The sequence below is a fragment of the Jaculus jaculus genome, chromosome 9 (assembly GCF_020740685.1).
Source record: "Jaculus jaculus isolate mJacJac1 chromosome 9, mJacJac1.mat.Y.cur, whole genome shotgun sequence".
NCBI lineage: Eukaryota > Metazoa > Chordata > Mammalia > Rodentia > Dipodidae > Jaculus > Jaculus jaculus.
Window position 1 is genome coordinate 20055405 of NC_059110.1, and position 27772 is coordinate 20083176.

At 41.4% G+C, this 27772-nt stretch overlaps 2 protein-coding genes across 7 annotated transcripts in view; one reads left to right on the forward strand and one right to left on the reverse strand.

The window, feature by feature from the left end:
* Window positions 1–27772, forward strand: part of Epm2a (EPM2A glucan phosphatase, laforin) — a 159917-nt gene that overhangs the window by 67461 nt on the left and 64684 nt on the right. The gene's annotated exons all lie outside the window — the stretch shown is intronic.
* On the reverse strand, window positions 7255–8933 carry LOC101618053 (NPC intracellular cholesterol transporter 2-like). Its single transcript, XM_045158366.1, has 2 exons — window positions 8839–8933; window positions 7255–7651 (listed from the first exon to the last, which is right to left on the reverse strand). The coding sequence occupies exons 1-2, from the start codon at window positions 8931–8933 to the stop codon at window positions 7255–7257; spliced, it is 492 nt and encodes a 163-aa protein (XP_045014301.1).

A 27772-nucleotide genomic window follows, 5' to 3' on the forward strand; every position in this document is an offset into this window, starting at 1 on the left:
AGAGGCAGCTTCCTCTGACTATCCATCCTTTACAGCATACTTTTATGAATCATAGGAGTAGTGACTTTTCACAATGAACACCTGCTCATTTTAATAAAAATATAAGATTTGTAAAACAAAGGTCTTCCCTCCACCTCTCCTTTTCTTTTATTAGCTTTTCTGATATTCTTCCCAAAGCTCTGAATAACTTGCCTGCATTGTTATTTCTTCATGCATTTACTTAAACCTACCTGTTTTTAGCTTTTCTGATAGTTATCACATGTATCATGTATAATTTTTTAAATTAGGCAGTATTATTAGCATTTGCTATATTTCCATAATTTTAACCATCCCATGAACTATAAAATATGATGAATTGCGTTCATTATCTTTCTTTCCTGCTGACTTTTATATTGTTATCTTAAATTATATAAACACACTTGCTTTCCATTATGTAGGAAGTTCATACTATAAAGAAAATTACTCTTAAAAGGATTTAAAAAAAAATAAAGTGGAGAGTAGGGTTTGGTGGTGCAAGCCTTTAATCCCAGTACTTGGGAGGCAGAGGAAGGAGATTTCAGTAAGTTCAAGGCCAGCCTCAGGCTACATAGTGAATTTCATGTCAGCTGGGCTAGAGCCAGACCCCAAGGTGAAAAAAAATAAGACTGGGGAGACGACTCAGTAAGTAAAGTTCTTTCCATAGGAGCACAAGGACCTGAGTTCAAAGCCCCAGAACTCCCATAGAATGCCCAGTGTGCATAGGAGCACAAGGACCTGAGTTCAAAGCCCCAGAACTCCCATAGAATGCCCAGTACGGTGGCACATGCCTATAATCCCGGCAGTGGGGAGGTGGGGGCAAGCAATCTCTGGGGTCGAATTGGTGAACTGTAGGTGAGTGAGAGACCCTGTTTCAGAGGATAAGATGGGAAGTGATTGAGGAAGTCCCCCTAACGTTGGTTTCTGGCCTCCGCATGAACGTGTACACATGTGAACATACTGAAACACAGCATGCGTGCACACACACCCCTCTCCCTTTTCTCACTCATCACTTCTGTCCACACTGTTGTTTTATGTTTATTGTTCTCTTTTCTCATTGTTACGTGTACCTTGTTTCAGGTGGTGATGGGTTGTTTCTAAGGACTGGAAATCAGCGAAGAGCATAGGGGCCCCGTGTTCTAAGAATACATTGTCTAGGCTCACAGGGCAGCCCCACTTCGCCTCAGGAGCTGTCGCTGGAAGGATTCCACTGCTGAGCAAGGGCACTCTGCTTCTTAGGTTAGGACACAGAGTGATAGAAGAGAGCACATGTTAACTGCTAATAGAGTTTGTTGACTGCTATTATTATTGCTATTATTTTGGCCTTTTGAGACTGTTGCAGTCCGGTTCGCATTGCTGGTAGAAATCACCCAACCAAGAGCAGCTTCTGGTAAAAAGAGATTTATTTTGGCTTACAGGCTCAAGGGGAAGCTCCACGATGGCAGGGAAAAACGATGGCATGAGCAGAGGGTGGACATCACCCCCTGGCCAACTTAAGGTGGAACACAGCAACAGGAGGGTGTGCCAAACACTGGCATGGGGAAACTGGCTATAAAGCCCTTAAGCCCGCCCCCAACAATACAGTCCCTCCAGGAGGCATTAATTCCCAAATCTCCATCAGCTGGGAACCTAGCATTCAGAATACCTAAGTTTATGGGGGACACCTGAATCAAACCACCACAGAGACAGTTTCTCAAAAAAGAGTCACCACAGGCTGACTCGAAACTCAAGGCAAGCCTTCCTCTCCACCACCTCCCAATAGCCATGATAACCATGAGCTACCACACTTGTCATTTTTACTATTCTTCTTTTTTTAAAAAAAGTTTTACTTATGAGAGAGAGAGAGAGAGAGAGAGAGAGAGAGAGAGAGAGAGAACCCTTGTGGCACCCTGAGAAATTTGGCAGATTTTGTGGAGAGTGGGTGACTTGAGGGCCAGAAGGCTGCTTACCATTTTTTTATTATGGATATTTTTAGTACGGGTACATCCTGTGTTGGTACCACCCTTCCCCTCATCCCTGCCCCTATTCTGCTGGGGCCCTCCCTCGGTGGGCTTACTGGTACTACCCATGGGATTGTGGGTTATGCATTGGGAGAGCAGCAGTTATTGGGGGGAGGCAATGCCGCTGGGCATGATGTCCCCACCCCTGGCTCTTATAGTCTTTCTGTGCCCTCTTCTGCAAAATTCTCTGAGCCATGGTGGGTGTGTTTTGAGTCTACTTCAGTGATGAGCTCTTAGGAGCCTCTGGATCTCTGCTTTGGTAGGTGTTGCGTATCCTCAGGTTCTGTCTCCTTCACCCTGGCGCTGATTGTCAGGCTCACCATGGAAGCAGCTGGGCCTTGGCTGAATGACAAAGAGTAATTTATCTCCTGGGGTCTTGCTATCTTCTGAAAAAGAAAAGCAGATTGTCCAACAGAGAATGAAGTCAGTATAGGTTAAATGGGATAAGCATTATTAATTTAGGGAGAATTTGATGGATGTAACCCCTCTTTTAGCCAAAGACTAGTGGGAGCTTGACACTGGAGATCATAATCTTTGTGTACATTGGATTTAGACCTGATGGCAATTCCAGGTGTGAATTTCTTTCCATTGAGCGGATCTCTTAGCCAATCAGAAAGCTATTGGTTACCCACCAAGGCTGTGTGCCACTATTGCACTGGTGTGTACTTCTTGTCAGGGTGTTTGCTTAGACTGTTGTTGGCCACTTTCCTCCAGTAGCTCATGGACAGCTTTCTAGCACTAGATGGGCTGTCTGGGGACTGGCTCTCATCTGGATTCCAGCCAGGTCTCTCCAGGCTCTGTGCTGGAAGCATATGGTATCTTCAGCCTTTTACCTTAGGCTCATGGTCAAGTGCTTCGACAGGAGCAGCCTGTCTTGTTTTGGGGACCTTGTAGGTCTCTCTGATCCACACCCCAGGGGCTATGTTGGGAGCTGGGGTACTATGTGCTCTGTTACTCAGTGGGGTTTTTGCTTTTCTTCCTTTTCCCTTTTCTTGCATGTGTATGTGTATGTATGTGTGGTATACATGCCTGTGTATAAGCACACTTGTACATCTATGTGTACCCATGTACATGCATGTTTGTGGAGACCAGGGGTCAGCTATATTTCTCAATTGCTTTCCACCATAATTTTTGAGATGGAGTCTCTCACTGAACTCGGAGCATACCAAGTTGGCTAGATGAGCTAGCAGACAAACCCCGGCATTTCTTTTGTCTCCACCTCTCCAGCATTGGGAGTACTGGGTATACCCAACATTTTATAAGGATCATGGGTACTGAGGATTTGAACTCAGGTCCTCTTGCTTATATGCAAGCATTCTACTCACTGAGCAATCTGTCTGGCCCTCTTGTGGCTTTTTAGACCTCCCTAGCCACCTTTTCATTTTTTTTCACACCAACTGTTGGTTTTTCTCACACCTCTCACTGCTGTTAAAAAATCACATTGGTTATATTGAATTTGGGCTGTTTAGTTGCAAGCAATGGAAACTCAATGTGAACCAGCCTAAAAAAAAAATGTTAATTTATATAACCAAACTGAAAGAAATTTAGAGCACACTCTTACCTCAGCTTTCTCACTGTTTCCCTTAGGTGCACTTTCATCAGACACTGGCTTCATTTTATGAACTGATTTCCTCTAGCCAGGCTTCCCCACATGGAGCTCACATTTATATGCCTAAATTCAGAGAAAACCAAAGTTGAATGTCAAAGGCTATGGGTGGATTTTCTTGGCTTTCCCTTGTGGCAGCAAGATGGCCGCTGATCTAATTGTCACAGCTACTTTCACTGTTTTAGAGTGCAAGAAGTGAGGGAAAGCCAGCCTTTCAACCCTTCTTTATCTGGAAGTTACCATGGTATCTCCTCTGTATCCCCACTTCCTTTCTGCTCAGAATTGGCCATCACTGTTGTGTGTGATTAGACTACAGAATTTAGCTGAACACATTGCTACCCTGAAGAAAATCTTTGATTATCAAGAATAGTAAAGGGAATAATCTTTTTTGTTTTTTGATGTAGGGCCTCACTGTAGGCCAGGCTGACCTGAATTCACTATGTAGTCTCAGGGTGGCCTCAAACTCATGGCGATTCTCTTATCTCTGCCTCCCAAGTGCTGGGATTAAAGGCATGCTTCACCATGCCCGGCTAAGGGAGTAGATTTTAAGATATTCTCATTAAATTTAAAAGGAAGAGAGAGAGAATGGGCACACCAAGGCCTCTTGACTCTGTAAATGAACTCCAGACACATGGGCTACTTTGTGGCTCTGGCTTTATATGAGTACTGGGGAATCGAACCCAGGATGCCAGGTTTTGCAGGCAAGTGTCTTAACCTCTAAACCATGTCTCCAGCCCCAGGAATAAATTTTAGGTAGGTAATTAAAACAATGCCTGCTACATTTAAATACAAAAGATATCAAGTATATTTATTTTTGTATCAGTGTATGTGATGCATGCCTTCCAACCAGACTGAATTTTGTGAAAGTAGGGACTATATGTTTTTTTTTTGTTTTTGTATCTTGCAGTTATAATTGGTTCATAGTAGTTGCCCAGTCAACATTAGTTGAGTAAGTGAATGGAGCAGAGCTGAAAGATAGGAAGTTTTTTTGTTTTTTCAAGGTGGGGGTCTCACTGTAGCCAAGGCTGACCTGGAATTCAATATGTAGTCTCAGGGTGGCCTTGAACTGATGCTGATCCACCTATCTCTGCCTCCTGAGTGCTGGGATTAAAGGCGTGTGCCACCATGCCCAGCTAGATGGGGAGTTTTTAGGAAGGGTCTGGCAGGCAGTAAGTACTTGTGTGAATTCAACTAAATTACCTTCCATCCTCAGAACATCAGATTCTCCACTAAGGGAATTAGAAGGTTGAGACTTCCTGCACGTTTGTGACTGTTAGTCATACCCACTGAAATTTTCTCTCCAGGCACCAACCATATTGTCATCTATGGAAGTTTCACTCAATACTTTTCTATCTTTCTTTTTTCTTTATAACTCATGCTTTTATTCACATTCTTGGCATTGTTGCACACGTAGCTAGAGATGCAGTCTTCTGTTTCCATTATATCCGTCCCATTTAGGTCCAGTTTTAATTAATTAATCCCTGTGTGAGTTCATGAATGCCATGGCCATGTCCTGTCCAGAAGACAGTGTCCCACAGCCTTCTTCCTCTGGCCCTCATATTCTTCCCTCATGCTTCCTGAGCCTTGGAGAGGGGTGATATAGATGTCGCATGTTCTCCACACTTTGGCCAGTGATGAGTATGCATTAACCTTGTCCACTGTAAAAACAAGATTCTCTGACCAAACTTGAGAGTAATGCTACTTTATAGGCATAAACATAAATGTTTAGAAGGCACTTTGCCTGATACCACATATCCATTCAGCAAAGCAGTAGTAGCTTCTCCACAAAGGCCTGTAATCTCCCAGGATATAAGCTTTTATAGTGTCTGATTTATAGTACCAGATATGAATGCCTTCATGTGGAGTGGGTCTCAAATCCAATTAGCGGTTGGTTTACCCCCACAATGGTCATGCCACTATTGTGCTGGTGGGCTCACCTTGCCTGGCGGGTCATCTACAAATGTGTTGGGCCACATTCATAGCTATCCTGGGACTCACACAGCTTACAGGCCACAAGTTGAATATGCCTGTATATCAGTAAGATATGTACATAGGTTTTATTTTCCTTTGTAGATGTCCAATTATTGTAGCATTATTTGTTGAAATTATTATTTTTTTAAAGTTTTCTTTGTCAAAATACAGTTGGTTGTATTCACATGGACCTGCTTCTATCTTCAATGGTTCACTGACCTCTCTTTCTGTTTGTTGAGCATAGCAGACTGTATTGATGACTGTAGATTTCTCTAATCTTGGAACAGCACAGTGTGGGTCTTCTAAATTTGTTCTTGGGCATTGGGCTTGTTACTTTTAGCTTTTTATCTTTATAAATATATTTTAGAATACTTGTATTGGTATCCATAATAGCTTGCTATGGTTTGTGTTCAACCATAGTTGGTAGCTCAAATTTAGAATATTCAAGAATGAATATGGAATTTTTATCAGTATTTTTAAAAAATGATTTAGAGCTAACTATTTTTTAGTACTACTCTATGTGGTATGTATTTTTTCTTAATTTAGATTTTATTTGTTTATCAGTCTATAGGAAGGAAATGGACTTCTATCTAATGGTTATTGTTAGGTACTAGATATTGTGATTTACACTGTTTCAAAAAGTTTAGAAAGGGCTGGAGAGATGGCTTAGTGGTTAAGCGCTTGCCTGTGAAGCCTAAGGACCCCGGTTCGAGGCTCGGTTCCCCAGGACCCATGTTAGCCAGATGCAGAAGGGGGCGCACGCGTCTGGAGTTCGTTTGCAGTGGCTGGAAGCCCTGGCGTGCCCATTCTCTCTCTCTCCCTCTATCTGTCTTTCTCTCTCAAATAAATAAATAAATAATTAAAAAAAAAGTTTAGAAACTTTTCTAGGCATTTGAGGGTTTTTTTTTTTTTTTGTTGTTGTTGTTTTGGGATAGGGTCTCACTCTAGCTCAGGCTGACCTGGAATTCATTATGTAGTCTCAAGGTGGCTTTGAGCTCACAATGATCCTCTTACCTCTGCGTCCTGAGTGCTGGGATTAAAGGTGTGTGCCACCCCTTGAGGTTTTTTTTTTTTTTTTCCGAAGGCAAGAATGACAAGATTTTATTTATTCAAAGGTTCATTTCCAAGTGCAAGAAGATACAAATTAATATTGTTTAAAAAATCAAATATCTACCAACCAATTGTCACCTTTAAGGAAAATCACTAACAGCAAGGAACATCCAGAGCTGACTTTCTGCTCACTTTCTTCACTGGACAGTCTGGACACAGTGGACAGCAGGTCACTACTGTTGAAGCGATGGGCTATCAAGAGTCGGAGGCGCACTGGACGCGGTGAGGCACGTAGATGAGGAAACGGTAGAAGTGATCTCCCCAGCTATACAGCAGTGGCTTGGAAGCCATCCTCCACACTGAGGCCCAATAGCCTTAGGTCGTTGTCTGCCCTCTCTTCCCCACCCTTCTCTCCTTCAGCTTTCTTACAAAGGCAACAGTTCTGAGCTCTCGAGAAATGGGATCTTATATACGCCTGGAGGTTGAGTGGCATAAAACAGCAGTTTTGAAATTTTTTTCCTTCTTGGGCCACTGATTCGATTTCAGGTCTGATTTTCTCTCCCTCCATCCATCGCCTCTACCGCCACACAGACATAAGGGCACCAGACAGCTCTAGCCTTTGATCTGCAGCGGGATTCTCCAGCAGAAGATAATTTTTTGCTGGTCATCTAGAAGTTTCCACTCCACCAACAGCTTTATAGGAGGGTGTATGCTCTTGACCGGCAGCTTGTTCAGGTAGCTGCAGGTCTTGTCTTTCTGGATGGGGCAGCTGATGCCACTCTTACAACCATCAGACTCAGGAATGTGAAAGGGGATTTCAGCGCCTATCAGGATGCCATATACCGCTGCTGTGCTGCTGTGAGATTCGGTATTGCTGGTGGAAGTGACATTGACAGGGTAGGGTTGTCCTTTGTGAAGTTCACAGCGCTGTGAGGGGCAGGGGCTCACATTCACCTCCTTCACAACTCCAACTGCAGAACCACAGTCCTTCCCTGATGGGAACATCTTCCTGTGTAAAGATAATGCTCATGTGTTTGGAATGTAAGGGCACGTGGGAATTCTATTCAATGACCTGTGTTTGCAGAAAGGCAGTGAACGGAGAGCTCACTGAAATGAGAAGTCTAACGAGATTTCTGTGGAAGAGACAGGTGAGGCTGGCAGCCCAGGCCTCACTGTGGTGTGAGTGGTAGCTTCATATCTTGGGAAGAATCTGGGTGCCAGGATTTATGTCTTGTGAAGCAAACTTGAGTGTTTCATCACAGTCACCAATTTGTACTTCATTATCTGGTCTGGTGCTGTGGTCTGGGTCATGTGCTACCAGAAGGTAGACATGACTTTTCAGTTTCATAACCATAATGTTTTTGTTTGTTTTTGGTGCTGAGGACCGAGCCCAGCACCTTGTGCTTGCTAGGCAAGTGCTCTTCCACTGAGCTAAATCCCCAACCCTAACCTTCATGTTTTAAATGGTAAACCTCAGTGTCCCATTTATAGAATTTTGTCATTTTTTTTGGAGATAAGCCCAACAGACTGGCTTTTTTTTTTTTTTTTTTTTTTTTTTTAATGAGAAAGCAAGAGTGAAAGCGAGAGAGAATGAGAGAGAGAGAATTGGTGTGCCAGTCCCTTTAGCCACTGTAATCAAATTCCAGATGTGTGCCTCACCTTGTGCACATGTGTAGCCATGCATATGCATCACTTTGTGCATCTGGCTTATGTGAGATATGGGGAGTCAAACATGGACCCTTAGGCTTTGCAGGCAAGCAACTTAGCCACTAAGCCATTTCTCCAGCCCTTGTCTTTGTTTTTATTTATTTATTTGAAAGTGACAGACAGAGAGAGAAAGAGGCAGATAGAGAGAATGGGTGTGCCAGGGCCTCCAGCCACTGCAAACAAACTCCAGACTTGTATGCCCCCTTGTGCATCTGGCTAACGTGGGTCCTGGGGAATCGAGCCTCAAACTGGGGTTCTTAGGCTTCACAGGCAAGCGCTTAACCATTAAGCCATCTCTCCAGCCCCTTGTCATGATTTTTAGCTAACCAAAACCCCAGAGACTAGGGAGACAGATTCCTGTGAAATTTTTTCCTTTTGTCATTTAGTCATACTGTTTCTGTGAGAAAAGAGAGTTATCCAGTTATTTATTCTAGTATAGTCAAAGTGTCCTAGATGATATATCTAAAGATTTTTCTAAACTATTTGTACCTTTGGCGGGAGAGGGAAACATTGAACTTTACATCTTTCATCATAATATATGTTATCCTCTGCATTGACTGAAATCTGTTTAATGAGTACGACATCGTCACCCAGCATGGTTCTGGAACTGAAGTTGTTAGTGTCACTGGGATGTTATCCTTGGCCTCCCGTCTGTTCCCAAGTCCTTGTGATCTCTGTCTAAAGACTCCAGATGAGACACACAGAGAGCTAGTATAGAAGATAGAGTTTATTACAGAGTAAAATGGGGCACTATAAAAGTGGGAGTGGGTAATGCCCAAACAGACTATTGTGGAGGAAAATACTCTCATATGGGCAGGGTGGACCATGGCCAAATAGACCATTGTGCAATCCTACATGTTTAGGAATGCTGTTTACATTTTCTAAAGTCTCTAGAATAGATAGCTTTCTTGAGGGTGTGTATTCCTACTCAGGTGATTGACAGGTCCATCTGGAGTAACTTTGAAGGGAGGGGACTATGGTGTGCTTCTGTTCTTTACCAGAAAGTCTCCTGCTAGATCTTCATCTTATGGTCTTTTGGGCAGTTTAAAATGTTATGTCTCCATCTAGGGCCACAGATATGACTCAGTTCCTGTTATTTTAACCAGTAATTAAAGTCTTGCAGCTTCAGGTCCTGGTTTTATAGGCCGCTTGGGAGGAAGACCTCTGTCTTTATTGGCCTTCAAGTCTGTTAATATCTGTCTGAGTAGTAGACTTTGTGTGGCTTCTCTCTTTCTCTCAGCAAGCTAGACTGTTAGTTTCATTACCGTTGACTTAGAAGTATTCTAAATATCACCCATTGAATTCTAAGATAAAGGTAATTCTGACTGTTGTGCAAAAAGCAGTTGTTTTAGTAATTGCTAGTTCAGAGCGATTCTGAGGAAAAATTACATGTTCTTTATCAATATAAGTAAATATATTTTCTATCAAAGTGTTGATTGTACACTTAGTTGCTGGATTATTTATGGCTTTTTATGAGGCAAGCCCAATAGACTGGCCTGTTTTTTATGAGAGAGGGAGAAAAAGAGAGAGAGAGAGAGAGAGAGAGAGAGAGAGAGGGGTGGGGGGCTCAAGAATTGGCTTGCCAGGGCCTCCAGCCACTGCAGTTGAACTCTAGACACATATGCCACCTTGTGTGCAGCCTTGCATGTTTGAGTCGCTTTGTACATCCGGCTTACATGGGACCTAGAGAGTCAAACATGGGTCCTTAGGCCTCACAGTCAAGTTCCTTTAACTGCCAAGCCATTTCTCCAGCCCATATTTATGGCTGTTAGTCTCAACCTTTTTCTTTTAATGTGTTAACACATACTGTATGATTTCATCTCTCTGAACTATGCAGAATGGGCACTAGAGAGAAAAAAAATGCAATAGTGTTTGTTATAGAATAAGGGGGATAGGGACTGATCAGTAATGGACACATAATTTATTGTTGTCATGCCAAAAATAAGGTAATGGACTAGTCTATTTGGCTTGCTGTAATAAAAATACCCTAGATGAGGTCATTTATAAAATTTTGGAAAGTTATCTCCCACAATCCTGGAGGCTAGCGAGCCCAAGATCAAGCTGGCAGGAGATTTGGTGGCTTGATAAGGGGTTTCTCTCTACTTTTGAGATGATGCTCCATGATTCTGTGTCTTCCCATAGAAGAGAGATGGTGGCCAGAGGGGATAATGGGTGGTGGTGGTTTGAATGGGGACTGTCCCCCGCAGCCTCATGTGTTTGATTAAGCCTCATACTTGGCTGTCAGCTGATGGAGTTTCTGGAGGATGGAGTCTTGCTGGAGGAGGTGTGTCTCTGGGGATACGCTTTGGGGTGTTATAGCCCAGCCCCAAATGCCACACATAACTTACTCTCACTACTTCCTCCCTGTTGCTATGGAGATGTGATATCTGGCTGTCTGCTCCTGCCATGATGAAAAGCCCTCTTGAATCTTGTAAGCCAGATATAAACCTGTCCTTTCATAAGCTGCTTTGGGTTCAGTGTTTTGTCCTAGCAATGAAAAAGGAAATCAAAATTTTTGCAATTTTTTCAAACTTTTGTTTATCTTCTCTTCCACTAGGTGGCAGCATTTCCCTTATGCTGTAATGTTTGCAGTTTATTAGAAAAGAATTTAAACACTATTTTAAACGAATACCTCATTCTTCCTCAATCTACTTTTTCCTTTCTTATCCCTCCTACCCAGCCCCTTCCATGAAATTCCAAGAAGCCAGTTTAATTCATTTAAAGAGGTCGTGAAGTAAATTTGAGGGCAAACTTCTTAAATTTTAATATATCTTTTCGCACTACATGTAGGAAAAGTATTAGTTTTATTCTGTGCAGATATAAGCAAATTACTTTGATTTTTAATTTAATTAAAATCAGTGAAAACTCGGCTACAGAAATCTTGTTCTCTCTTTAAGGATGCCTTAAAGGTCATTTTTTAAAGGTCACTTAAAATACTTTCATCGATTTATTTACAAGGATAGATAGATAGAGAGATTGAGAGAGGGAATGGGCACATCAGGGCCTCTTGTCACTGCAAACAAACTCCAGATGTATGCACCACCTTGTGTATCTGCTTTATGTGGGGACTGGGGAATTGAACCTGCGTCTTTTGGCTTATCAGGCAGGCGCCTTAACCGATAAGCCATCTCTCTAGCTCCTAAAAGATGTTCTTCGAGGAATATGAATTGTAACTTTGTTCTGATTTGCAAAGGAAGACAGAAGCCATAGAAAGTGAAGAAAAATCTCTGATATGTCATTTCATGTTTCTGATGTGCTTTTAAAAATTGATTTTGCAGTTTTTTTCTGATCAAATATCAATTGCCATTTGTAGTAGGAAATATGTTCTTTACAACTGTGAGGAATAGCACATTTTAGTTTTAGCAGAGGACTTTTGAAAAGCTTACAATTTCTTTGTGTGCAATTAGAAAATGAAACTGGCTGGCTAATGGGTTAAGTAGAGTCACCACAAGGTGAATAAGGGAATGTCTACAGAGATGTAATTAGGGCTGGAGAGATGGCTTAGTGGTTAAGGCACAGGCCTGCAAAGCCTAAGGATCCAGGTTCGATTCTCCACGTCCCATGTAAGCCAGATGCACATGCATCTGGAGTTTGTTTGCAGTGACTAAAGGCCCTGGCATGCCTATTCTCATTCTCTATCTCTCTCCCTCTGTCTCTAATAAATATTTAAATAAAAATAAAATATTAAAAAGAGAAGTGCCAGGCATGGTGGTGCATGTCTTTAATCTCAGCACTCAGGAGGCAGAGGTAGGAGGATCGCCATGAGTTCGAGGCCACCCTGAGACTACATAGTTAATTCCAGGTCAGCCTGGACCAGAGTGAGAGCCTTCCTTATGCAATTAATGCAAGAGTGGACACAGGTTGGAGTGAGTAGCCCTCTGTCCAGCTCCTTCCTGCTTATCTTTTTATCAGGATGCATGGTTGCTAAGAGAAAATTGGGAGAGAGAGGGAGTAAGAGCTGGTATTTTCTTTGAGGGAAGTAGTGTTTAAAATATGATGTCTCCAGTCTGAACAAAGCTGTTGGCAAAATCATTTGAACATGTCTAGTAGTATTGCAGATATCTTCTTGTTGCTGGGATGGAAACCTCCAGCCAAAAGTAGCTGATGGGAGGAAAGAATTTCTTTCAGCTCCCGTATCAAGGGGAAGTTCGTCATGGTGGGGCAGAGCCAGGAGTGGACATCCCGTCTTGTCCCGTCAGCTGCTGGGGAGCAGCAAAGCTGAGGACACCCAGTAGGGTTGAACTCATACACTCCCGGGACACATCTTTCTTTCAGCACTGCTCCAACTCCCAAATTACCATCAGCTGGGGACGAAGCGTTCAAACACATGAGGCTTTTGGGGGAGTACTTCACATTCTGACCACCACAGCCAGCGAGCCTGTTCCACATGTCAGTACTGAGTCTCACAGAGTGCAGGGCTGGGAGATGCAAGGCCAGTGAAAGTTAGGAGCTGTTACTGGGTTTTTAATGGGACGCAGTGGTGCTAGTTCCTGTGTTAAATCTGTATTGATTTTCTTTTGTTTTTGTTATTTAATTATTTGAGAGAGACAGAGAGAATGAGTGCACCAGGGCCTCCAGCCACTGCAAACAAAATCCAGATGCATGCACCCTGCTGTGCATCTGGCTTACATGGGTCCTAGGGAATCGAACCAGTGTCCTTAGGCTTTGCAGGCAAACACCTCAACCACTAAGCCACTTCCCAGCCCCTAATTGATTTTCATATGAGAAATCTCTGAGGTAGTCAGTACTAGTTGTTCGTTTATTATTTTTTTTCCCCATAGGTTTTCCTCCATGATTTTCTGTTTACTATATACTAACAGTGAACGATATAGTCAGCCTTCTGTATTTTTACATTTCACAGCTGTGTAGTCATCCAACCATGGATCAAAAAAAATTTTTTTTTAAAAAAAAGTACAATCGTACCAAACATGTATAGATTATTTTATTGTCATCAGTTCCTAAATGATATAGTGTAATTACTATTTATGTAGCCTTTCTACCATATCAGGCCGCATAAGTCATCAAGAAGGATGTGTGTAGGTCATGTGTAAATACTCTGCCATTTTATGCAAGGACATGAGCATCCATGGTTTCTGGTATCAAAGGGTGATACTGGAGCAAACCCTATGATGCAGAGGGATGGCTGTGAACATTCGAGTGGATACTGAGTGTAAATCCTGAGGTCACTCACTTCAATACTGCACTACGCTGCCTCTCAGTGATGTGGAGCCCTGTAGGACAGCTTCAGTAGAGGGCGCTCATTGTCATTAAATGCTATTGGCAGATTAAAAATGTGAGAAATTGCTGTCTCAGTAAAATAAAATAAAGACAAATGGGTCTGGGGCTATGGCTCAATGGTTGAATACTGGTCTAAGATGTGTGCAGTCCTAGGTTCAATCCCCATTATCGGAAAAAAAAAAAGCAAAAATCATGGTGGCAAGGTAATGAGGACACTGGAGGAGGAGGAACTTGGGGGAGGTTTAAAGCTTGGGCTCGAGGAGATTCGGTGTTGCTGTACAGAAGCTGAGGAAGTGAACGCAGTCAACAAATAGACAAGTAACTTGCTTCTTCATCTCTGTACTTTTTTTCTGAAATTTTTGCTTAAAAGTAGATTAAAATGTTTCTTCATTGTTTATTTACCTAACTAGACATCACATACAATTAAATAATTAATACATTGTAAACATTTTAGTTTTATTTATTTGACAAAGAAAGAGGGAGAGACAATGGGCACTCCAGGGCCTCCAGTCACTGCAGACAAACTCCAGATGCATGCAACCCCTCGTGTATGGGGGTCCTGGGGAATCAAACCTGGGTCCCTTGGCTTTGCAGGCAAATGCCTTAACCACTAAGCCATCCCTCCAGCCCCATTGTAAACTTTTGAATTAAGTCAGGTGGGCATATGTGACTCCTCAAGGAAACACGATTTGTTTTACAAAATTAGTTGCTGGAGAAAAATGATGTGTGCCAACCCATCTCTGACACTGATCTCACACACATTTAATTCCTTCCTAACACCCGTTTGTTTCCTCTACATCTTCCTTAGTTAGTGGAATGCCTACTTGTCTGGCCAAAGGTGAGATAAGTTACCATTGCTTGGCCAGTGGCAGTTATGTAATGCTCCTTGCCTAGCCACATATTCTCAGATGTCCGTGCCAGTCGTAGTGGGTGTTGAGATGAGTAAAATTTTTGGGGTGAGGCTCCCACTATGTCTTCTACTGGTCTCATTAAAAGGGATGTTGGCTTAGTTGGCATGTACCATTGCCCTTCCTCACAGCCAGGACTCCAGATGAGATGCCCAGAATTCATGCTCCGAAGGGGAGGTGATCAGCATGACATGATGTCCATGGAGAGGATGGCGGAATGGACCTTTACAGAGAACTCAGTATTGCTGACTTGGCTGTCTGGCTCTCATCCCTGACTCTATGAGACAGACATATTCGTTCAAGTCACCATTAGAATATTTTTTCATACATAGTCCAAAGAGAAATCCTTCTTCAGCTTTTTCCTACACATATGTGGTTTGTGATCATGGAGAGTCATGGCACAGTCATTTTTGCTCATCTATGGAGACATAGTCTGAGAAGTGTGTGGTTAGGCAATGTCATCATTGTACATCACAGCTGTTCTCAACAGAAACTGGGATGACTGTAACAGCGCTAGTTCATCTTTGGCTGAAATATTGACATGACTCTATTTTCCTAGTTACTAAATCTTAAGCCCTCTTTAATTTCCATATTATATAATTCCTCATTAAACAGCTTAGCTTCTCAATTCCCAAAGCAACTTATAATTTAAAGGTTGCATTTGGGCTGGAGAGATGGCTTAGCCATTAAGGCTCTTGCCTGCGAAGCCTAAGGACTCATGTTCCACTCTCCAGGTCCCGTGTAAGCCAGACACACAAGGTGACAAAAGCGCCCGAGGTCGCACATGCTCACAAGGTGGCACACGTGTCTGGAGTCTGATAACAGTGGCTGGAGGCCCTGGCATGGCAATTCTCTCTCACACACTCTCTGTCTCTCAAGTGTGTGTGTGTGTATGCATGTGAGCGTGTGTGTGTGGATAGGCCTCAAAAAAAGGTTGTGTTTGACCATTTTGTTGTTCAGTACCTTTGCTTTGCATTTCTTGTTCCTTTCTGGTAACTCGATCAGTGCTCCTGCGATCCTTGCCGCTGCAGCTGCATGTTCACCACGCTCGTAAAATGTTGTGGCATCTATGAAACAAGCACGAAGCTGAGATGGTTTTACAGCAGAAACGGCCCCATTTCAGACAGAGTTCTGTCAAAGTACTTGATGTGCATTGTAGGAAGTCTTAGTTGAAGAGGTAATTCATGACCAAAGTGTGAACTATGAAATTGCTCAAAGGCATGTTTGCTGGGCTGGCTGTGTTTGGATGGAGTTAAGAGTGAGATAAAGCCAGGACTTTCTGAGGAATTCCCAAGATGAAGATGGTTCTTCTAGGTTCTTTGAACCCAAGTTTCACATACATTGAGGTATGGGTACTAAGGAGGGTACCGTCCTTTGGCCTCAATGCTATTTGGGTACCTAAGTACACAAGGAGGCAACGTGGAAACTTAAAAAAAACAAAGTAACAAAACACAGGCTTGCTCTGCTCTCTGGACCAACCTATGTGTGTGTGACTCTCTCCTCTTTGCTCAGGCCACAGAAACACATAGAAGAGAAGAGAAGAGAAGAGAAGAGAAGAGAAGAGAAGAGAAGAGAAGAGAAGAGAAGAGAAGAGAAGAGAAGAGAAGAGGAGAAGAGGAGAGGAGAGAAAGGGAGAGGAGGGGAGAGGAGAGGAGAGGGACAGGGAATGAGTACACGAGGGTCTTCAGCTACTGCAAATGAACTGCAGATGCAGGTGCCACTTTGTGCATCAGGCTCTGTGTGGGCTTTGCAGGCAGTCACATTAACTGCTGAGCCATCTCTCTCTCTCTTTCTCTCTCTCTTTCTCTCTCTTTAGCCTTTTTTAGATGCAGTAATTATAGAAGAAAATATATTGATATATCTTAGAGGAAAAATGATTAGATGTGTGTCATGTGAAATGTCAGCAAAAACATGTGTATCATTAATAGAATAGTTTTCTGTTACAAATAGTAAATGATAGAAATACTTTACAGACGGTAATTTTGTGGAATCTTAATTCACAGAACTTGTACCCATGGGAAAAATAATTGAAAAAAAAATATCCAAAAGAAATGAAATTTAGTAGTTCCAAGCTTTGGAGAATGTCAATACCATTTTGTACGAGTGTGTGTGTGTATGTAATGTGGTATAGTGTGTGTGGTGTTATGCACGTGTATGTGCCCATACGGTGCCCGGCACACTCACCTGTGGTGAGGTGTGCTTATCTTAGGTGGCCAGAGGGGAAGATGGGATGTCCCACTTCATCACTTCTCCACCTACTTTTGGAATCTTTCACTGATCCTGGAGCTTGAGAATTCTCTCGAATCTCTACTCCCCTATGAAACTGTGTACCAGGTTACAGGTGTGCATGGCCATGCTCAACTGTGGGTGGGTCTTGGGGGTTGAGTTCAAGCACTCTCTCAGTCCTCCTCAGACCCTCATGCAGGCATAGGAAGCACTCTAAACTGCTTAGTCATCTTTCGAGTCCAGCAACAATTTTTAATTTAGTAGACCAATCATATATTTGGTATTTTTAAAAAATCTGGAATATTCCATATTTTAATTTGAACCTACCACATTTTTATTTTGTAGCTTGATGGTTTTAAAGTATTTTATGTCTTTGTTGAATGAATGTCCTTAATATTACATTGGTGATTAAAATACAGGAGTGGTGTGACCACTGTTATTCTTTAGGTAATACAAAACCCACAAAAGTAATTGGCTTTAGGCTTCACAGTTTCCCCCCTAAATTCTTGCTAAACCATCTCACATTCTTATAGTTAATACATTTTCAGTAATAATTTTTTAATAAATTCTGTTCTCTTAAAAAAGCCTTCCAGATATGTTAAATTAAAATAGCAAACTCTAGCTAGGAGGATTTGCTTTACATAGTGAGACTAATGTTAATATAAATGTATTCATTTTTTTGACTTGGATTTGTGTTCATATAATATAACACAATGACATTTGCTTTTCAATTCTGGGAATGCTATGGAGATTGAAAAACAACAACAAAAATAATGATCTTCCAACCTGACAATAATAGCAAGAGTCTAGACACTTCTACAAAATCTGTTTTAATGGTAGCAGAAAAATTAGCATTAAAATGCATTAGAAAAATTAGGTCAAAATTTATTAAACTCAGGCTAGAGTGATGGCTTAGTGGTCAAGCACTTGTCTGTGCAGCCTAATGACCCTGGTTTGAGGCTCTATTTCCCAGGACTCACGTTAGCCAGATGCACAAGGAGGCGCACACGTCTGGAGTTCATTTGCAGTGGCTGGAGGCCCTGGTGCGCCCATTCTCTCTCTCTCTCTGTCTCTTTCTCTCTCTGTCTGTTGCTCTCAAATAAATAAATAAAAATTAAAAAAATTATTGAACTCATGAATTAACATCTCTTCATGTGACAAATACAGTATTATTCAAATATCTCTAATTTTTCAGAGATAGAGCATTTTAATATGCTGATATTTTTGTCTCATTTCTTGAGCCACAGTATAATGAGCTAACCAAAAGATCTGATCCTTTTGAACCAGGTGATCTACCCATTTTACCTCTCTTTAGGCTATTTTCCATTGAATGAAGCATTAATTACATTTTGGTGCTTTGAGTAAAGAAGTTTAAAATTTTCTAAAGAGCGCTGGGCATGGTAGTACACGCCTTTAATCCCAGCACCCAGGAGGCAGAGGTAGGAGGATTTCTGTGAGTTTGAGGCCACCCTGAAACTACATAGTCAATTCGAGGTCAGCCTGGGCTAGAGGAAGCCCTGCCTCGAAAAACCAAAAAAAAAAAAAAAAAAAAGGTTTCTAAAGGAATTCTAATGGCGGGCTTGGTTGTCATAGTTCGTTGACTAGTGATGACATTTGGGACTTAGGGGGAGATTTCATCATTCTTGAGGTATATTCCAATGTGAAGTGTGTATATTGCCATGTATACCAATTACATTTCTTGGATTTAAAAGCATGATGCTGAATGTCCCCCTTACCTGCTTGTGTCCTCGCCTTCATCCCTAGGTGGCACTGCTGGGGTGTGCTTATAGACCTTCAGGAGGTGGGTCCTTACGGGAGGTCCTTGGGTTGTTGGGGGCATGTTCTAAAAATGGATAATAGGATCCCCGTCTCTTCCTGTACTTACTGCTGCTTGTCATTGTTTCTGCCACATAACCCCACCATGGCCATATTGCACACACATTAGAGGCCCAAAGCAATGAATGGATGCACCCAGTCTCAGACTGGAACTCCAGAGTCATGTAAGAAAATCAATGTTTTGTCTTTGTAAGTTAAGTACCCGAGGAATTTCATTAGAGAATACCACATGTACCTTCTTAATTCAAGGTTAAAGAATTGTATAGTTCTTTTCTTTCCTTTTTAAATCGTGGATTCTAATTGTTTAAGAATGTTTGCTTTATAGCTTGATGCATTAATGACTTCTCTTGTCAAGGTAGTGTTATGCCTGACAAAAGCCACTTAAGGAAGGTTTGTTTTTGACCTACAGTTTGAGAGCATTATAGCTCATCATATCGGGGACGGCATGGTGGCAGGATTGTGAGGCAGCTGGTCACATTGCTTCCACAGTCAGGAAGCAGAGTGATGAACGTTCATGCTCAGCTTGCTCTCTCCATTTTACTCAGTCTAGGAGTCCAACCTATGGAATGGTGTTGCCCACAATTAGGGTGGATCTTTCCCACATCAGTTAACCTAAGTTAGAAACTTCCTCACAGACACACCCAGAAACTTGAATAGGTGATTCTAGATCTGACTGAATTGACAATTGAGTTTAACCATCAGAGTTGGTAAGAAATGTGGACATTGCAGATCAATATGTTGTCATTCTCCCTACTGAAGTTAGTCGTTACCAGTTTCTTGATTTGAATCATACTCATTCATTCATGCTTTGTTGTATGAGTGTGTATGACACATGCTTACATATTAAGATCTATCCTTCTATCATAAATGCTTTTCAGATATGTTAGCTCTCACTGAGGCATTCCTTTTCCACTGTGTTCCATTTCCAGTCTCTTTCACCCATGAAAGACCATCTTTCTCAGTGTCCAGCTGTTCCTAAGAATACGTCTTGACATAGCATTTCAAGCACCAGATGTTGAAAATGGCATTTTAGACAAAGCCTATCTGCAGCCTGTTAATGTTCTATTCATGGATCATTTATATATATATATATATAATGAGAGAGAATGAAAAGATGAGAATGGGTGCATCAGGGCTTCCTATCACTGCAGACAAACTCCAGATATATGCCACTTTGTGCATCTAGCTTTATTTGGGTACTAGGGAATTAAATGTGGTCCTTAGCTCTTTGCAAGTAACCTAACATCTCTCCGGCCCTCATTTATGTGGTTTTAAAATTATTTCTATCGTTTAGTTTTGTTTCATTTATTAGTTTCCTCATGTAACTATTGTCTAATCAGCAAAGGTCTATTCACCGTGGGAGTCATGTTTTAAACTTCATGGGTTACTTCAGCCCAGTACAGGGCTGGACCCAAAGAAAACTTTCAATAATTCTTTGTTATTAATTGGACTAAATGCTGGGGTGTTCTGTGTAAATGAATGTATTGTGCTGGAGCTGCAGCGAGCAAATAACACAGCCCAGGGCACTTCCATAGCATTATTTTCTCACAGTTCTGATGAGTCGGAGTCCTGGGTTGAGAAGTTTCAGATTGGAGTTTTGGGAAAGCCATCCCTCCTGGCTTAAAAATGGCTACATTCTCATTATTTGTGGAACACGAGGTGGGGAGGGAGAGGGGAGAGGGAAAAAGAAAGAAAAGGGAAAGAGAGTCTGTCTCATAGAGAATCTAGACCATCTTATTTTACCATCATTGTCTTCATAAAAGGTGCCACCCCCGAAAATGGGCTTCTTGGGTGCCATGGATTTAGCATACGGATTTTGGAAGGTCATTATTTAGTTCATTGAAATGAACTAATTTCAGGAAAGAACTATTGAATTTTGCTTCCTTTCATGTTTTTCTTCAGATTAGCTTGCTGAATCAGCCCCATTGTACGTATATCCTTCTCCCATCATAGATATTTTCCCTTCTGATATATATATATTTTTCTGATCTGTCTGGTTTGGCAGGTGTTGAAAATTAAGCATTTCCTTAAAATTCTGAACTGGGCATGATCAAGGCACTTCAGGGAGTCTTCTTTTAAAGATGCCCTCTGGGCATGAGGTACCGAGTGAACCCAAGGCTGAGCCTTAGTAATCATACCCCTGTTTATCTTTCCTGCACATCTCAGGATTACTGGAGGGAGGTTACTAAACACCTGTCTCAAGGACTTCAGTTATTTTCCTTCTAGAATTTGAAGCAGAGCTGATATCTCCAACCAGATTATTAATGAGATCAAATGAAGCCAGACCCAGCTAATTCTATCAAGTAATTGCCATAGGCTGAGTGGCTCACATATGACTGAGAGGAATATAAAGGTTTTCATGGACAGATGCACAGAAAGGCGGATGACTTAGTGTAGCCTACATTCCAGTATATTGTTCTCCATTACAACAGTAGTCATAAAACACACACACACACACACACACACACAAAATTGCATGATCAGCCTACCATGTTTATCTTCTGGTCTTCCAAATTGTTGTCTTACTCACAAATGATATTTTCATCCTTATGGCAGAAAAAAAAAACCTCTGTAAATCTAATGGCTATTCTGATTGTGGTTGAGTGGGCTACCTGTTTTTCTTCATATTATTATTTTAAATTAACAAGTGCTAACTATACACATTTTGTGTAGTACTGTGTGATATGCAATAAAGAAAGTATAAATCAAGCTAAATAAGGAGTCTTTATGTTTATGGAGAAGCATTTGAAATGTAATCTTAGTTATTTTGGAATCCAAAACACATTATTGACTACTGTCAGCCTTCTGTACAGTATAACTTAAGGATTTATTACTTCTATCTGGATGAAACTTTATGCAATTTGAACAAAATATCACCATTCCCCCATACCACATGTCCCTCTTGCAACCCCTGCAAACCTCTTTCTTTTTATGATTTCAGTGGTTTTAGATTCCACATACAAGAACAATCATGAATTGTCTTTTGGTGCCTAGCTGATTCCACTTAGCATAAAGTATTCTAGATTTATTCATGTCATTGTAACTGGTGGCATTTTCTTTTTATAGTTATGTAGCATTTCACGATACAACTCAAGTTGGTCCCATATCTTGGTTATTATAAATAATGCTATAGTTAATGTGAGAATGCAGCTATTTATTTCCATAACTTTGTATTCATATGCGTTTTATATACATAATATCTGTATATGAGATTGCCAGACCTTATGAGAGTTCTGTGTTTTGGCTTAAAAAAAATATTTTTTTGTTATTTTTATTTATTTGAGAGCAACAGACAGAGAAAGAGGCAGAGAGAGAGAGAGAGAGAGAGAGAGAGAGAGAAAGAACAGGCATGCCAGGGCTTCCAGCCACTGCAGACAAACTCCTGATGCGTGTGCCCCCTTGTGCATCTGGCTAACGTGGGTCCTGGGGAATCAAGCCTTGAACTGGGATCCTTAGGCTTCACAGGCAAGTGCTTAACCGCTAAGCCGTCTCTCCAGCCCTGTTTTGGCTTTTTGAGGTAACTTGGTACCATTTCTCAGCAGGACTGCGCTAATGTGCACTCCTGCCGTTGCTATCTCAGGATTGCCTTTGCTCTATATCCTCAGCAGTGCTTATCTTTCAGCTTTTTAAAATAGACTTCCTAAGGTGTGGAGGAGACCATCTCATTGCCATTTTAAGTTTCATTTCAAAAGTGATTCCTAATATCGAGCATTTTTTTCTTGAACTTTTTGGTCATTTGTAAGTCTTTTTTTTTTTTTTTTTTTTTTTTAAGAAGATGTGTTTGCCCATTTTGCAAACTAATTTCAAGTTTAGTATACAAAGTAAAGGGTTCCATGGTGACATCTTCATTCATATGTATAATTATAGATTTTTTTATTCATTCTCTTCTTCTGATGTCCTTTCCCATGTCCTCTCCCTTCAGCTGGTTCCCTTTCCTTCCCTCACTTGTCCCCCATTGGCCTTTCCTATTTCATGTATTTTATATTCCATCACAGTCTTTATATCCTACCTCCCTTCAGAACTCTTCCTTTCCTCTCATGAGTCCCTTTCCAGTTTCATGACCTGCAAGTGCATGTGGCATTGGTCTCTCTGAGTCTGGCTTATTGTGCTAACATCATGATTTCTGATTGCCATGATGAACTCTGTGCCCTGAAACTGTAAGCCAAGATAATTCCTTTGTTAACTTGCTTTTATCAGGTTTTGGGGTACAGTAATCAGACAATTAGTTAATACACAAGGAAAGGGGAGAAGAAGATGAGAAGTAAGTTTAAATAAATGAAAAGAGAAAGAAGGGAACTGGAGAATATTCTGCAGCAGAAGAAAACAATAAAAGATTAAAGAAACCAACCTGAAAAACAATAAGAAGAGATTTCCTGAGTGAATGAGTTTAAAACAAAGTTAGATAAATGTAAAAAGAGGGAGTAAAAAATAAAAACATAAGAATGTTTTAAAATAAGTCAGTTAGGCAAAGTAAAAATCCTAATAAATGGAGAGAGCTTGGTGGAGAAGGAGGAAACACAGAGGACAAAAAAAAAAAAAAAACTCAAGGAAAAGAAAAAAAAAAACCTTTTCCCCAAATTAAAAAAAAATGTTTGAACAAAATCAGATAAATTTATGAAGGGGAAAAACAAATAAAAACAACCAAAAAATTAAAAATAGCAAAAAGGAAAAAATATCTTGCCAAATATATAGAAGAAAAAAAAAATCCCAAGAGAAAAAGGAAAGACCAGGTGTCAGTTGGAGCATCTTTTCTCTGGGCTGTTGAAAATTGGAAAGTGCCCCGTATATGTTCCGGGGAGGATCAGCTCACCTGTGGGCGTGGCCTTTCCTTTGGTTTACATGGTAGCGGAGTTTGTAGCAGAGAAGTCTCTGATGGTGAGTCGACCTCTCTCCATGGGGGAAGGTTTTCTTCTTTGTACAGGGAGGACCTCTGCTTGCCCACACTTCGCTTTGCGTTCTGTGGGCTGGCTAAATTCTTTCCCCTCCAGCTAGAATCCTCTGGAGTGGCTCATATTTTAGTCAGGGAGTACCTCCCAAGTGTGTGGCAGTGTGGGAAGCAGTCCCCAACACTGAAGTCCATAGGGACAGAGGACTCATCTTTGTACTTTTAAGGGCTCCTCAGCATTAGTCATCCCCAGGAATCCTCTGTGGGCATCCTGGATACATGCGGATGTTCAAAATTCTCAGGCTCAACAGCAGTGAATTACAGGTAGGTGGCTTGAGAATTTGATCCACCTTCTGGCCTCAGGGCCAGTGCTTTCAATCTCAGGGGTTATTTTCAGGGTTATGGGTGGGCTCTGTTTCTAGACACTGACTATCTCTCCCTCTGCATGCCTCTGCCTGAGCCAGCCACAGCTTTTGGGATTCCTATTCCCTACAACTACCTCCTGGAGCCTTCTCTTACCTAGAATAAGTGGCAAAATTCCTTTGTCTCTTCCAGTGTCTTTAAACATTTTCTGTGTGTTTTTTTCCCAAGTAGTTTCATATTACTTTTTGCATCTTATCCATTTTGAGTTGATTTTTGTATATGGTATGAGTCAATTTCATTCTTTAACATGAAAATATCCTGAATTTTCAACACCATTTATTGATAAAATTGAGACTGTCTTTTCCCTATCTTGTGTTCTGGTCACTTTTGTTGAAGTCAGTTGAGTGTGTTCTTTCAGCCTTTGTTCTGGTCTTGGTTCTCTTTAACAATGTTAACCTCCCACTATCTCAGTGCAGATTTGTCGGTCATAAGTCAACCAGCCATTTTTTACATCCTTACATGAGTTATAGTAGAACTTTCTTCATAACCCTAAGTAGTCTTGGGCTTGCTAATTTTCATGTCCATTTGATTTTTTTCATTAACAGGAAACTTACATCTTGCATTTGATTTGTGCATCCAACTGATTGAATAAATAGATAAAAAATTTGTAAATAAAATACTCTATATATAAAGTCTTATTTATAATTTTCCTGTTAGACATAATTGTTTTATGACATAGAACTTAAAAAAAACTGTGTGTGTGTGTGCATGCAAGGCACATGACAGGGCTTTTTTTTTTTTTTTATAAGAAGTTGGACCACTCTTTTTTTTTTTAATTTTTTATTTATTTGAGAGCGACAGACACAGAGAGAAAGACAGATAGAGGGAGAGAGAGAATGGGCGCGCCAGGGCTTCCAGCCTCTGCAAACGAACTCCAGACTCGTGCGCCCCCTTGTGCATCTGGCTAACGTGGGACCTGGGGAACCGAGCCTCGAACCGGGGTCCTTAGGCTTCACAGGCAAGTGCTTAACCGCTAAGCCATCTCTCCAGCCCATGACAGGGCTTTTTGCCACTGCAAATGAGCACATAGGTTCACACCACATTTTTTTTGTGTGTGGCTTCTGTGGGTGGTTTGAGAGTTGAACCTGGGCTGGCAGGCTTTGCAAGCAAGGGCCTATGGCACTTTATTCTATTTTGTGTCCACAGATCTCGAAAGCTTGTAAAGGATTTCATAAAAGGTTTCAGGGGTGTGTGTTTGTGTGTGTGTGTGTGTGTGTGTGCGTGTGTGTGTGTGTGTCCAGTCTTTAATCCTACAGATATATAGATTTAGGAAGGATGGAAATACTGGATTTTGCTGTAGCAGGAAGTGTTCTATCCTCATGGTCACTGTTGATGTTATTTCCCAATTCTGGTAAGCTTATCAGATGTGTCTTATTGATCTTCTGCCCGTGTGATCTAGTTCAATAGCAAGCAAGCAAGGAATTCAGCTCTTAAATATGTTTGCATCAGTGGACCATGTACTCTCTTTCTCTTCACACGTAGAATTAGAGGGTAAAACTAATGGGTTGTACTGAATGTTGGGGAAGAGTGGATAATTATGCAATTGCAGCCAACATCCAATTAGCTATTAAAATGCTTGCCTTTAGCTGCTCTTTGGTGGTTTCTGAGCCAGCGTGTCTGACTGTCCTCTCCACCTTCTGCAGTTTGCTCGCTGGAGTTTGTTTTTCATTCTGTGTTTTATATTTTCTACCCCTCTTCAGTATCCATGTTCCCTTTCTTATCCTCTCCTCGCGTGGTGGTGTCTTCGACTTCTATCTCATTGTTCAGGGCAGCGTAGCTTTCTCCATCTCACTGCAGCTACACTCAGCTATTTCCCACCATCACGTTTTATATTTATCAAAGCACCGTGCTGGACAGAAGCCGCACATTCAAAGAGGCGGCTGGGGTGGGATGCGGGTAGATTGCCGAGTGGCTGCAGGTGCTTGATTGCAACATCTCTTGTCCCAAGTTCAATTCCCAAGCCACCCACCTGGCTGGACACAAAAGGTGGCATGATTGTCTAGTGTTTGTTTGCAGTGGCAAGAGGCTGTGGCATGCCCCCTCCATTTTTTTTTTTAAAAAGAAGCAGCTTGCATAGCTTTAATACATATTTTATTTTTGCCATTGCAATGGAATATGAAAATGCCAGTGGGATTGTAATAACTATTCCATGTTTATGCCTCTTTATTCTCAGATAGCTTCTGGAGTTGTGACAGATGGACAGCAATAGAAGGATCAGACTTGGGTGAACTGATAGCCAAAATTAGAGAGGGTTGTGTTAGGTTCAAAATGTATGTTCATATGCTAGAAGTAAAAACTGTGAAGTAATTAAATTCTAAAGAGGATGTACTCAAATAAAATAACACGAATAATAAACAGACATTTTATGTTGCTTTAGGAGTCTACACTTATCCAATATCTGCTGCTTATCCAATATAATTTTAATTTATGTATGAACTTTTTAAACTTCAACATCAGACTTATAAAACTAATTGAAATAATGTGTTACCTCAGACTTTTTACCATTCTGAGGTTTATATTTTTTACTTGTGTGGCTGTAATTGGAGTCCCAGAAAGAAAGCTCTGTGTCCCTTCCTAGGTTTTTACTTTTTTTTAGGCAAGATTAACAGACTGGCCTTTTTTTTTGTTCATGAGAGAGGGTGGGGGAGGGAGAGAATTGGTGCGTCCGGGCCTCCAGGCACTGTGTGCCCCCTTGTGCACATGTGTGACACTGCGTGCTTGCATTACTGTGCATCTGGCTTACTTAGGATCTGGAGAGCTGAACATGAGTCCTTAGGCTTTGTAGGCAAGCGCCTTAACCGCTAAACCATCTCTCTAGCCATTTACTTTGTTTTAGCTCACCTAAGTTGTCAATGAACAACAATATGGGTGATCAAATATGCTAAGCAAAAATAGGTTGCTGCATTTAATGTCTCATTGCTGGGACAAACACCCAGTCAAAAGTAGCTGATGGGAGGAAAGTCTTTGTTTTAGCAGATGACTCGAGGGCAAGCTTCATGACGGCAGGGGAAAGTGTGGCGTGAGCAGAGGCTGAATACCAACTCTGCCACAGCAGGGAGAAAACATCAGTAGGAGAATGAACCCAGCTCTGGCAAGGGGGGGCTGGCTATTATACCCTTAAGTGCACCCACAACAACACACCTCCTCCAGCAAGGCTTTATCTCCCAAAAAGCAACCACCTGGGGACCAAGCATTCTGACCCATGAGTTCATGGGGGGGCATCTAATTCAAATCCTTTTTGTTTGTTCAGTCAGTCCGTCTTTGCTTTTCAGCCATAATACAAATTGATTTATCCCAACTTAGTGAGCTATTTGCATATGTATTTAAATAAATATTAATGGGCAGTGGTTAGGCCCAATATAGACACATAATTCATTCCCTGATAAAATTTTATTCATTTAATTTTTCTCACAATATGTCCTTTGTAAGATAGTGAGTTTTTAGGCATAAATGATCCCTGTGATAGTAAATGTGGCCCCATAGGCCAGCCTAGTCCTTCTGGGTCAGAAATGGATTAGAAACCTAAGCATTTTCCAGTCTATTTTGGTGGATAAAGTTCATTTTTTGCTGCTCTTTTGTGTAATGTAAGTGTGTGTATTTGTCTATGGTGTTGCATGTGGTGTGTGTGTGCATGCATGTGTGTGTGTGTGGTCATGTGCATGCCATTGCACCTGTGTGGAGGTCTGAGGACAGCATCAGGGTGTTCTATACTTTTATTCTACACTGCTTGAGACCCCCTGGTTAACCCCCCCAATGGGCTTCCAGAGTCTTTTGGCCCCACCTCCCCTGACATTGGCGCATTAGGATTATAGACCTGTGTATATACTTTGGGTGCCAGGGAACCAAACTGTGGCAACCAAGCTTTCTAGAAAGCTTTTTTTTACCACTGAGACTTTCCCCCTGGCCT